Genomic DNA, 13,953 nt, shown 5'->3' with positions numbered 1-13,953 from the left:
TTTATTAATGTGCATAACGAGGATTCCTTTTAAATACAAAAGTTTCAGTTACACTACTGTTTCATATAACAGGAACTGATTTGTTTTTCCATTATGTATTTTCTTTCCACTCTAGGCCTTTTCTCAAACAACAGAGAATGTATTTTGTATTTGCTCAAATGCTGTCTTCTGTATCCACATGGTTGGCCATAGTTCTTCTAATATTTATCAGCCTTTTCCCTGAGATTCTCCTGATAGTATTAAAGAATGTAAGAAGAAGAAGTGCCAGGGTAAGAACTAAGTTTATATTACCACCTGATTTTTGGAAGGGGCTTCAATATCTGCCGTGAACTAAAAACTTTATTTAGAGAATTGCATTAGTTACAGCATGTTAAACCCCTCCTTACAGGTTCATCACTTAATTTCCTCTTCTGCATAAAAAGTATAGTAAAAAACTTCGTTATCCAATGCAGGTGGTAAGTAGATTCCTTAATAGTGTTCTATGTGACCTTTAGCAATCCATATGGAGTATCTCATATGCTCCATATGGAATTTTAAACAGAAAAAATGATTTTTTAAAAAATTTAACCTAGAATTTTCACACTGGGAATTTCCACACCAACATTCCAGCTTTAACCTTAGAAATTTCCCCATGGGTTGTTTGCAGATTTTTTTTTTCAGTTGATAATCCCAATTTGCCTCTTTCAAACCTTTCCCCTTCCTTTAATTATAGTGCTGCTTAATCTCTGTGTTGCTTCTAGCCCTGTCTGTCCAGCAGTATATTTGAGCCAAAGAGAATTCCCTGGATGTGGTTTCTACATCCTTCCCCTCTTGAACACACTTGTAAAAATTCAAGATTGTTTTATGAGTGTGTTTTTATTTTTGCTGCTTATATGGTAAATTTTTTGTGGGAATGAGAAGTTATTACCCTCTGTCAGCCTAATCGCTTGGCCCTGCATTGTCTGATATCTTTTGAGCCTTTCTGGAAAAGCCTTTAAACTGAAAGGGATAGATTAGCCTTGAAAATAAAACTTCTGGCAAATTTTGACCAACAGGTTAATTAAATATGTCATATTCCTACCAACACTAGCTCATTTTGCCAAACAAAACCCTGTTTCGATCTTATTGACACCAATTAGATCTTGTAGCCTCTCCAAGGCAATATTTTCAAGAAGTAGACTAAGCTATATCTCCCTGGTCTATTTCATTAAATTTGCCAACCAGTTTAGCCACAGAACTGGTTTGCCTTGATTTTTTTTTTTCCTATTGATTGATTCCAGTGGTTGGCATCATGCAGAATAGGGAACTAAAATGATTATAGTGGGAAAATCTTCAGTGATTAGATGTATAAGAGAGGAGCTTCATGATACAAGTCAGTATCAGCCCCACTCAAAAGCAGATTATCAGTGGCGTAAGCCACATTGATTCTTGGTATACATGGCCCAATCACTGTATAGTTAGGTGGTCAGAACCGGCCTTAACTCCCTGCTTCTGCATGCCTTATGGGTGGAACTGCACACAGTACGTTAACCTAAGACCCCCTTAATCTCTCTCTAAACCTTCCAGTAGACCCCCCACTAACTCCCTCCAGCCTGGTGTTTAGTCTTAGAATGGAAAAGTGGCATTTACTTGTCTGATTATACCTTTAATACCAGTTGAACAGGGATAAAACAGGTTCCTCCCAGAATGGCTCAAGTGGCAGTTTGCATGAAGCCAAACAGAAAATGTCACAGTAAGAAATCTTTTGGTGCCTTGTTGTAATAGAGATTTGTCTAGGAAGGATCTCCTTATTTGGGAGTACACTTTGAGGAGTTCCTCGATGTTTTTCTTATTTGGGGTAATGGAGCTTATGCTAAATAATGGCTCACACCCAGCTTCATGCTGTAAAGATGAGACAAAAATCTCAGAAATCAAAACCTTCAAACATATCATCTTATCCTCTTCCTTAAGCCCTTTAAAAAAAAAAATTAGACACTGGCTGGAGGTGACTTTTACATAAATTAAATGGCTACTAAATATTTTAAATGTTTTTATATAAGTTAAATGGCCATTAAATGGAGGGATGCTACAAGGTAGTCACAGATAAAGACTTAGAACATTTTCTTTCCACGCAAACAGCAGATTCCAAACTTCTGTTGAACGAAAGCATGGAGTTCTGGGACTGCTGCCCTTTTTACTTAGCAGCGTAGAATGTTTCCAGGGTTCAGCATGAGATTTGTTTGCCATGGATTATGTCCATGATAGGAGGAATTCCAGTGTCTGTACTGTAGCTTGGCATGCTGATATGCTAGAACAACCAGGAGAATTTCCATAATCACCTTCATTCGTTCACTCATTCATTCATTTATTCCTATCGTCATTGAACCAGTGAACATGTGTTGAACCACCTACTGATGAACATCTCTCTTTACATCCAGAGTCTGAAAGGCTAAATGGTTTTTCAGACTCTATGGGATTGTGAGACTTGCAGATGAGACAAAACATTGTGGGCACTCAGCAGCACTGCCTTTTTCTTTTCTTTTCTTTTTTCTTTTTTTCCCCTTGTGAGAAAATGCAAGAGCAAAGTAGTGCATATGAATGCATAAAGGCCAACTGAAACATGGCAGCCATGCCTACTCTGAAGAGTCACATCTATTTACACAAGGCTCTAGCTGGCCACATCAAAGAGGCAGAGGCCACTTCTAAGATAAAGGAGAAAAGAGTATTTTAATGACCAACAGTCTGGCATCCTGGGTGACTTCCTACTTTGTTCAATATCCCTTGCTAAGACGTTGGCCTCATTTTAAAGAAACGCAAAGGATTCTTTTACACCGGGTCAGCCTCATACCTGACAGGATCCCTAACGGGATAAAGTGTGTGTCCCGAGCTAGAGGTAGAAGATCCCCCTGACTTCAACCAGTAAGCTAGGGATCCTTTGTATGTAGAGCCAGAAACGCCTGTGGTAAGTAGACTGCCAGTGCTATCCTCCTGTGAGTCTTGGCAGCTGCTTTAAGAAGGGAACTCAGCAGTGGATAGAGAAAATGTCTATGGCATTTGAGAAAGAAGCTAAGCCATTTACATTTAACAATTATAGAAGCAGCCTTCTGTTGAATTCTATTCAATTCAGCACACATTGCCCGAGGGTCGACTGTAAGCTAGCTGCTGTACTAGGTGTTGATCATTCAGAGAAGAATCAGATGTAGCTCCCTCTCACAAGGAGCTCTCACTCTAGTTGAGTTATAAAGGGGACTTATTTGGAACACTTCTGTAAGCAGGTATAAACAGAACAGTAGATTCAGTACTATGGCTTGTTGTAACACAGCTGAGCTATTTCAAGGTCCAAGTCACTACCTCCAGAAGCCTCCACCACAGCTGAGTTCTGTCATGATGTTAGCATTAGAAAGAATTCTCTCTTCGAAAATAGGTTCCCCCGCTCGTTTAACTCAGGGGTAAATATTTTCACACCCTTATTTTCAGCAATGTAGTTAATTCTTGAGCTGAAGTCACATCATTAAGGATCATAGGACTTTTCTTTAGCTTATAAACTGACAAAGCCTCTCATCGCCATGCTGCTGACAAGCATATGATGAAACTATCACGGAGCACTGAACAGTGGTACAGCAGATAACACTTTAAAGGAAATTTAAAGTTTAGGATTTTGGTATTTCAAAAAGCTCTGTCCCCTCTTAAGCACATTTCTTGGGCTGTCTCTTAATCAATGAAATACACCTGGACCTTCTGGCCAACTGGTAAATACCAGTTCCCATTTCCAGCGGAGGAATTTTCCGCATATCTTTATGTAAAGTTTTCCCGCGTAAACCACCATGGTCTAAAGGAGGCTTGACTTTGCCTAGTAGACATGGAAACACTATAATCTAATGAGAATGGACCCAGCAACATGGCCATACCTTGCATGTGAGGTCTGCACAAACAAGAGGAAACATTCCATTACACAGGGAGCTCTTTCAGAGTGGAAGACAGGAAAAGGAAGAATGTCAGGTGTCTGAGCAAAATTCCCAGAGAAAGCACTTTGGAGAATACAATTTATCCTTATAATAACAATGGTGACAATGATGATTACTATTGCAATCCTGACAGTGTCACGTAGAACCAAGAGTTCTAAGGGTAACAGTCCTGTCATCTAAACTAGACAAATCTAAAGTTGAATCCTAACATCGTGGCTGTTGAGGTGGACCTTTATGCATTGGCCTCTTTGACAAACTGCTAATTGAGCCAGAGTCAAAGCTCTCTAGATGACTGCAAAGGAATGTGGAAATTTCATACTGTTTTAGTTATCTCCCATCCTTCTCACTCACCCTCCCCCAACCAATTGCTAGCTGTATCAATTATTTTATTGCTTTACTCTTTCCATGCTCTCTGCTGCCTTCTGTACTTTCATATTTCTTTTGTTTTCCTTTATAAAGTAACCTATTAACCCCTAAAATTTCTACTTCATAGAAATACTTTTCTCTCTGACCGTTGGAAACAAGGTTTTGAGCACACCAAAATGTGTTTCAGTTACAGTCTTAAATAGATGGCCTTGTATTTTAAACACAGGGTGGGTGATTTGGTATCATGTTAATCTTGTTGCAAGGTTTTTGCCCACAAAATAGAAGACAGAGCAATTTAAAATTTTTTTCTCAGAAACGAAATATTTATTTCTCTAGCTTTATCAATTGGTAATTTGCATGTTACCAACATGTCACCAACTGTATTTAAGGTAAAATGTGAACAGGAAAAAATGTAGTTATGTTAAAATATATATGAATAAATAAAAATATTTGTCTTTAGAAGTATAAATGTTTATTAGACTCTGTTAGATATATGTGTTACTTTAGCTGGTTTCTTTTTGTAAGCGTATTTCCATTAGCCGCTAAGGAGATAATATGGGTAATCTTGATTAGCAGAATCATTAAGCTCATCTGCCTAGTTGACCACTCATCTTCTGTTTTGCTTGAACAATACCAAAACCAAGTCTATAAATTAGCCTATAGCTTCAGGCACAGAATAAGAAAACACAAAACTAACCTCTTAGGTTTTCTGATTAAACTTTAAGTTATCGATTTTTACTTTTTCTAAGTGTTTTAAAGGAAAAATTCATAGCTCTTCAGCCAACGCTTTTAAAGAGTCTCTATAGGAGAAAAGGGGGAAACTGATCAAATTATGTTAGAATAAAGGAAGTTAAAGATTGGTTCAGAGGTAAACGGCACTGAAGTGTGGTTTCACCAACAGTTTTTCCATTATGTTAGTTTTGATTAGGTTTTTAACCTGGAACTGCCCAAGGGCAGTCAGTCCCTTCATATTCCATCTATGCAATTGGATAGGGGAGACAGTTACTTCAATATAGACTGGTGATGGGCCCCCAGCCTAGCTCTCTGACCAGTGGATTTTGAACAGTGTAAGCTTAGTGAGTTAATGATTAGAGATGAGCTTTATTTCAATGAGAAACATATTTTTAAATTACTTTATTCAAAATAGTCAATTTTCCCATTAAGAAAAAAAATTTTTAATTGCTATACAGAGAAATAGTAGTTTGCTCATATAATAGACTATTCCTAACTCTAACTCTACTTTTACTTCAGAAAGTAACGTCTTCAAAACTAACGTCATTTCAACTTCGAATTCTCAAGGTTTCTTTTTAAATGTCTTACATTTCAGAGAATATTTACTTTTTTTTTTTTTTCTTTTTGGTTTCTGCATTTCTCTTTTTTCTACTGCAATTTTCCACCTTTTGTGCAATTGTGAACAAGGTAACGAAACGCCTCCCTTCCTCAGGAACATCTACTATCTTCATGCTTTCTCAAACTTCCAGCAATCACAGTTTCTCTTGGAGTGAATAAGGTGATTTCCTTTCTTAATGTACCAACTTGCTTGCATTCTCATTTGCTTGACATCATTTTCTGATTCTTTATGAAAAATTCTCATGACCCATCTTTATATCTTCTATTGATACTTAAGAATATTTTGTCATTTTCCTTCAATCATTTGTTCACCTTCTCAAATTGTCACACTGGAGAGAAAGTGATTTTCAAAAACTTGGACTGTAGGTCTGTAGTCCCATTGGTTCCTGGTCGCAGTAGAAGCCACAGAGTGTTACAGCTAGTCTGTTCACTAAGACAGGAATGTTTTGCACAAATTTCTCTTTGTTCAGTACACTCAGAGTACCGGCACAACTCTCAGAGGTGTTCACCAAAAGGATGGTAAGGTTTACTAATCGAACCATATTGACTTCATCAACCGCATAACTTAACCAGTGTCATTTCAAAAACCCAAGTTTGCCACGTACTACTAACGTCTGTATTCTTCTACCATGAAAACAATTCAACTCAAGTTGGAGACTTTCTTAGGTCTTTAAATGTATTCATTTAAATGTTACGCATTTGCTGTAGTGTAATCATTTGTACTTTTAGCCAGATGAGTAGTCTGTAGGAAATTATTTTTTTCTTCCTACATTTTTATCACCAGGTAGGTTAACCAATCTTCAAATGCTTTAAGTATCTTTACCTCACTATTACAGAGAAATCTGAGCTGTAAAAAGGCATCTGACTCATTATCCACCAGACCTTCAGTCAGACCTCTTCTTTTACGAACATTCTCAGACGAATCTAATATATTGTAACAGGTACCTAGTGTTAAACAAGCGGGCTGGCTTTAAAGAAACAGATTAACAGCATTATAAAGAAAAAATGAAAATATCACTCTCTAAATTTTCTCTGCTGTTGGTGTGGTGAACTTTATACTATTCTTTGCAAAAATATAAAGATGCATTACTTGGAATATGGAGGAATACATATTTTAAATTTGCTAAGCCCCCAAATAAAATTTTAGGCATTTTCCAGAACTGAAGGGCAATACAGTATATTTAATTTATAAGGGGCATGTTGTCATGGCATCACGTGAAAATGCTTGTTAATACTGATTAGGAAATATAATTTTGATTTTAAAAGATGATTTGGAAAAATTGAAAATAAATATTCCAAAATTGCATCTGTATAATATCAAGTCAGTTTTAGCACTGCATGTTCTTTTGGTAATTATGTGAAAATAATTCAATGTGTTTGTACCTCCATGTGCTGTGTCTGTGTTTCCAGGTATATATTTAATGTCCTTGTAAATGTCTGATCCCCAAGTATATGTTAATGAACCAACCTACTCTAATCACTTTTTGTAGTGTCAAGTTTTATTCAAGCTAAATGTTTCAACTTTCAGAGGTAAAACCTTTCCTAGCCATTCAGGGGGATGCTAGCCTAATCATATAGAATGCTTCATAATTAATTTTTCCGAAAGTGAGTAAATTTATTTTATAACATTGTTTCATTTACCCCCAAAAAATAAGATTTGGAAGGAATTGATATGCCATGGGAGGAATCCTTGAACTCAGAATGACTCCTCTACGTTTACTCTGTTTCCCACTGCAGGGGCCTCTGTCACCCTAGACCTTTAAAGGTCTTTTATCCATCCATGGGAATGTAGAATAATTCATGAATGAGGTTTACAATCTTGTCAGCTTGGAAACAACTCTGTATGGCTTAGGGCAGGGCTGTCTTTCATGCCCACATAAAAATGAATGATCATCATGAATGACAATTGCAGGTCAGTTCACTGTGATGCTAACAATTGTGAGTCCACCTCATAGGCCCATTTTCTCATCATCTATCGACTTCCCTGCCCTCCAGCAAAGAATACAAATTGAGCTAATGGATTGAATCCATTGGTTCTTCTGTCTCCTACTGTTCATCCCAGTCTGCATCTGCAGTGTTATTTGGAAGCCAATTCATTTTGTCTCAGTCTACATACATCCTTTTACGCATTTGGAGTGACTCACCTGCTTATGTTGTCCCTCAGTAATGAACCTGCTTCCCAGTAGCCTTCAAAGTCTTTGACTGTTTTGTTCCAGATAGCCTTGTCCTAAGCTGTGTGATGCATTTTAGCTATACTGTTTCCAGTGAATTTTGTATCCCCCTGGATTGCTTGCCTTAGCTTGGTCTGTGGTTTGGGAGACTAGGCTGGGTAGCAGACACTGCTACTGCTTTTGGTCTCTCCAGGGCCTTAACTCCTACAATGCCTAACACAACTGAGGAAGTTTTTTTTCAAAAAACGATTGTTTTATTTTTAATATAGTTATTTCTTCTAGGAATATATTTTCATGTGACATTTTTTTTTCTCCAAGGAAAATATTTGGCAATTAGTTTAGCCACCAAGTTTGTCCCTTGGTTGATAAGGGAACTGCCTGACTCCTTTTATAAGTTCTCGATGTGAATGGCAACCTTATTTTGGTTAGGGTCACCCTGACCCTGCTACCTGAAGAACTAATAGGAGAAAATGGAACATCAAAAGGAATGGAAGGTATTCTAAAGAACTTCTAGTCCAAGTATGGCAAGGAAGGTGCACCTAAAAGGGGAGAAAATAGTACACCCCGTAAGGCCCTCCACTACTCAGGTTTTAAAAAGTTGGATTTTTGAGTGGACAATCAAGGGTTAGGTTCACTCCCTTGACATAGGACTTCCACTTCTCCACATACCTGATTTATACTCACTGATCAGTTGCCCTGTCATGCCCCATCCTGATCATAGCATGTGATAGTGTTTAGAGGACAAAGAAGAATCTACAGATTTCTTAGGGAGATTTCTGTGGTTTCTTTTCTAAAAAGATGATGAATAAGAAAAACAGGAGTCAGTTGACTCATAGATACATAATCTACCAAAAAGAAAATTAACTTCAATATTATAGAGAGGAAACATGTTTCTTTAGGTAAAGGAAAAGTACTTTCATAACAGTCTTTCAAATCAATGTATCTTCAGACTTTGTCATAATTAACACAACCAAAAACCAGTTGATGCATTCATTCAACATGTCCTGAGCATCTGCTGTGCGCCAGACACTGGGCTAGGTGCTAGAGATAGAAAGTTAAATAAAATGTCCCTGTTTTCATGTCCCTTCTATCCCTCACAGACTAGAAGGGATCTTAGTGAGCTAAGCCTCTGCTGTCCTAGTGGTAAACGTTCTTAAAAGAACCCTGGAGCAATCCAAAAGCAAAAAGCAGGTCTGAATCTATTCAGCTGACAAATGAATAAAGGATTCAAAATTGGTTATTGTGTCACTTTTTTTTTCCCTGCATGTGAATAAAACTTGGCAGCTTTGTTAAAACAATTGTTTTATTCTCGTAACAAAATTTACTACTTGATTTATTTTTTAAAATGCTGAACAGATGGTTTTACATTATTATTAAGATAAAACTTTTAACTCTGTGTATTTTAAATCTTTCAGAATCCGAATCTTGAACTGCCTATGTTATTGTCCTACAAGCATATTGACAGTGGTTACAGCTAAAAGAAAGCATGAAGAAGCAACTACAAAAAGTTATCATCTCAGGATACTTGATATGCAACAAACTAAACCACTATCTTATGTCTAAGGTTCAGAATAAATGTCCACTAAGATACCAAATGACTCTCTTAAGCATTTACAGTTATTGTAAGTAGCCGTTATGGCCAAAGCTCTAAGTTATGAATTACATGAAGGTTGAAAGCAAGAATATTTAGAATTTCTGGCTTTAGGTAGAATAAAATAACTACCAGATGGGTGCTCTTTTAACCCATGAACTCTGAATGGATTTAAATACAGTAGTATAAAGTAGAAGTCATGCAATGGGAATGAATAGATTTTGCTAATATTACTTTTTTTGCCTGGCAGAAGAAATAGGCAATTTGGATCACATTTCTTGTTCCTGCTGAATGATAATGTTAAATTATTTTTTTTCAACATATGAAAGGAATACTTGAAAATATGAGGACTAAATCAGTGCATCAGATAGTAGTTAATCCTTTCTGTTCACCCACATGCTAATTTTGTCTTGATAGAATATCCTTGCCAAAAAATAACTTGAAAGGTGGAAAGAACGTTAACCCTGGGTATTTTTGCAAAAATCAAAAGAAATTATTTATTTTTGTTCTTCTGGATTACACTTAATGAGTGTAAGGCTACTAGATTTGAAAAGAAAGCATTTCCAATCAGTAGCTCCTCAAAATAGTTAAGATATAATAGATTTTTCCAACATTAGTTTTACTGGGATCTGAGGCAAGATGGGCAAAACCACAGTTACATAAAAATAAAGGCCATTCTGAACATCAGTCTTTTATAAATTTTTTTGTGGAGAGGAAGGAAGAATAGCTTAATTTCAAACTGTTAATGGTTTTTATTTGAAAGAGGTTGCATCTGTGCATATATGCAACACTTTTTCTTTTTTTAACTTGCTGATTTGGGAGGAGGAAGGGTCCGTAGCACGACGCTGAACATGATGAATGTTGTCTCTCTTAGCAAACTTGGCTAGAGTAATGGTCTAACTCTAAACCACGAGATTCACCTTGGTAAAGTCCTTGACTTGCTGGACTAGAGGGAGGTTTCAACCTCCTAAGGAGTTCACCTAAAACATATAAATGTGGTATGTCTTTATTAAATGTTAAAATTAAACACACGGGCTTCCCTGGTGGCGCAGTGGTTGAGAGTCCACCTGCTGATGCGGGGGACATGGGTTTGTGCCCCAGTCTGGGAAGATCCCACATGCCGCGGAGCGGCTGGGCCCGTGAGCCGTGGCCGCTGAGCCTGCGCGTCCGGAGCCTGTGCTCCGCAACGGGAGAGGCCACAACAGTGAGAGGCCCGCGTACCGCAAAAAAAAATAAAATAAAATAAACACGCGCTTTTTTTGGATATAAGTGACTACATTTGACTACTAGATTGAAATGGTCTTTTAAAAGGTATTTTCTTACCAGTTTCCATTCCTGGTTGTCTTCCTGGCATGCCTGTACTATTATTAGTGTTTATATTGTACCTTGATTTGGAGAAGTATTAGATTCAATCTATACCAGTGTATTTATAAAGTCCATATGGCACATTTGATTCTTCCATTTATATTTTGTGTTAATATTTAGGTGTAATTTTTCTTAAATTTTAGAAAGGACATAATTTCAGTTGTCAGAAACCATTCCATCATTACTGACCCTTTTTCATTATTTCATTTGTTCTCATCTATCAGTATTATTTTTGAGTATTTTGTTAGGTGCCATCACCCCTTCCTAAGTGTGCTGTGTTCTAGTAGCCTAGTATTTGGGGCAGTCTGCTGAAAACCAGGTCAATATATTCTTTACCTATTCCAAAGAGCTAAAAAATCAGACCCAGGAAAGTTTTCGATGTTTTGTTGTTCTTGTTTTTATTGTTGTTGCTGTAGTTATTGTTGTTTTACATAAGAATTATAAGGACTGTGAATACAAAGAGCCAACCTTAAATAGAGAGGCTTGTTTAATGCAGACCATGGAGATTTGACATAATCAGAATATCTAGCGTAGTGGAAATATAACTGGTGGCATGTAAAATTCCTTGCATCCTGGAAGAAAGACAAGGGATGTAGTGTTGTGTCTAATAAGCTACACATTACACTGCAGCTCAAATTCACGGTGGCAATGATGTGTAATATCATGGCCTAGATCCTTGAGAGGGACCTGACTTTATTTTTTGAAAGATATTTTATTAGTCAGCAAAAAAATTGGTTAGTGTGGGGTTAGCAGATGGAATAACTTGAAGTAAGCCATCCAGTATTCCTATCACTACAATAACCACCTTATTTTGTGTCAGAGAAAGGGGTAAAATGTAATAATAGGATCATATACCCATCATTTGAATAATTTTGAACTACAAAATGTCCTTGTAGTTTTCACAGCTGTTCTCCACTGTTTGAGGATGTTACCTACGAAACTGAAAACATAAATTCCATATCTACCACATTTACACCAGCAACAGTATAAAATACAAGCCTGAATTTGCAAAATCCATAATAATTTAGTGATGGAACTTTTTAATAACATGCAGTATATAAATGCAGATTTTATGCAAGTGTTGACGAAATCATTTTTCAGCTTGCAAAATGGAACTGCAATATTACATTTTTCACTTCAGCAATTTTTTACATCGTTTTTGCTTTCTATAATGAATGTGAATGCCATCTTTTACGAATGCAACTTGCCTTTTTCATTACAGAAATTTTGTTTGATGTAATCAATAAACTTTGGTATGATATGATTGATATTTTTAGCCTCTTTTTGGGGAAGGTCTGTCTGACGTAAAAGTAATATGGAAGCAATTTGGTGATGGGAAATAAGTTTCTAATTTCCTCTTTGCCTGTACAACTCAAAAAGACTGACCATTTCTGCATACGTTCAACTAGCACTTGAGGGCAATACCTAATTTGGGGAGTTTCCGATATTTGTGGGAGTTTTGAATAAGGCTGTAGCTGGTGGCTGCATGCGTAAAAGTCCAGCCAAATCAGCAAATACATATTGAAAGTCTGCCGTGAGCTTGGCAGTGCTCACTCGTTGGAGGTTGTACGATATATGGTCCGTGTCTGCGTCCCATTGAAATCATTTGATTCTTAAGTACCCAAAGATACAGGGATTTTACAATAGTGTGTGTTTACACCAAAGGTGTGTGTGTACACCTTTCTGTCCCTCGCCCCCCTTCCCCTACACCTCTCTCCCCCTCTCCCCATCCCCCTTCCTTCCCTGTGTCGCTGCTCAGCCTGCATCTAAGGCCTTGTGAAAGTCCTTTTCCTTGAAAGACCCTGCCCTCCTTGACTTCTAAGAAACTAAAGTCTCCACTGTAGCTGGTTTCATTACGTTTTTACACTTCAGTCTCTATATTTTTGTAGTCTTTTAATCCTGTTAGTCTTTGACCTACATTTAGAGCATTTCCTCTTTTTTTTGTTGTAAAGTGGGAAATGTGCTATATTTGGAGGTAAGACCTGAGTTAAGTTTCAGCTTTGCCACTTAGAGCTATTTCCCTCTCAGTCCTTTCTTCTCGCCTATAAAAGGGTGTCTTGGGGGTGAAGGGTGATCAAATGAGGTAAAAGATCATAATTGCTTTGTAAAATGTCATTTGCTAGTCAGCTGAATGCATTGCTATTTTTCTGTTAAGGGGTTTTGTTGTTGCTTTGACATTTTTAATGAATAGTTGTCATTTACCAAATTTTCATAGATATGTCTTAGATTCTTTCTACCTTCTTGGAATTAGTCTGTTCAGGTTTCCTTCCCTTCCCCCATCCAGCCTATTAAGACGCTGCCTCACTGTGGAGTCTACCCAGGATTGGCCAATAAAGTAAGTATTGTGAGTGGTTTGGCCCCTTCAACAAGAAGCACATGCAAAGGTTAGGGGCTGAGGTTATCACTATGGTTATTCAGTGAATGTGTCCGCAGCTGAAGTGCTGGATGCATACTAATGAAGCTTGAAAGCCTGAGTTCTGGGAATAGTTGTCAGGAAAATGGGGGGCTTAATTATTTCACAACATTTTTAAATTAATTTGACACGTATTTCCCAGCAACTGACGGGTAAGGAAATGTGGCCTCAGTTCCTAGTACGTGGACCTATCATGGACCAAGCAGGTCCTCATCTCATGCGCGTAGGAGCAAGTGCTATGAGCAGGCCTCTGGCTGAAAGAACAGTGCACCTCTTGGTGGAGCAGAATTGCCTGCCAGCCAGAGGTCTTTGGCCCTGGCTCTCTGGGTGGAGAGGGGCAATGGATGTTCATAGCTAAAATGCCTGCTGCTTCTTTGATCTCTTCTTCAATTTGTTAGGACATATTTCCTACCAGTAAAGCCACTAAAATCCTAACTCCTCATATAAGCTAACACTTAGATAGTACTTACTATGTGCCAGGCACTGTTCCAATAACTTTACATATATTCACTCCTTTAATAATTCTGACAACCCTATGAAATAGGTATTAACATTTCTCCATCTGACAGACAAGGAAACTGAGTCACCAGCCAAGGTCACACAGTCTGGTAGAACCAGAATTTAAACCCAGGTCTTCTGACTAGAGTCCAGGCACTTAACCAGGACACTGCATTTCCATCATTATATCACCTTTGATGGCCTGAATAAATAATCACAACATTAATGCAAAATGTTAATGTCAGCTATGAGACAGCATCAGATCCAAACTGAAGG

General features: G+C 37.6%; 1 protein-coding gene across 5 annotated transcripts in view; it reads left to right on the top strand.

Moving 5' to 3' along the window:
* Positions 1-12,330, top strand: part of ATP11C (ATPase phospholipid transporting 11C) — a 169,088-nt gene extending 156,758 nt beyond the window's left edge. For 3 of the 5 annotated variants that reach the window (XM_007100305.4, XM_007100307.4, XM_028482383.2), the window contains 3 exons: positions 116-269; positions 6,476-6,580; positions 9,226-9,313. In XM_007100305.4, coding sequence (XP_007100367.1) covers positions 116-269; positions 6,476-6,577 — 256 coding nt within the window. In that variant the 3' untranslated portion in view covers positions 6,578-6,580; positions 9,226-9,313. Of the gene's footprint in view, positions 1-115; positions 270-6,475; positions 6,581-9,225 lie in introns of all 5 variants that reach the window. The other 2 variants (XM_007100306.4, XM_055081667.1) reach the window with 2 other exon arrangements.
* The last annotated feature ends 1,623 nt before the right edge of the window (positions 12,331-13,953 follow it).

This window comes from Physeter macrocephalus, chromosome 21, assembly GCF_002837175.3.
Source record: "Physeter macrocephalus isolate SW-GA chromosome 21, ASM283717v5, whole genome shotgun sequence".
Taxonomy (NCBI): domain Eukaryota; kingdom Metazoa; phylum Chordata; class Mammalia; order Artiodactyla; family Physeteridae; genus Physeter; species Physeter macrocephalus.
This window is presented reverse-complemented; position numbering and strand designations above follow the sequence as displayed.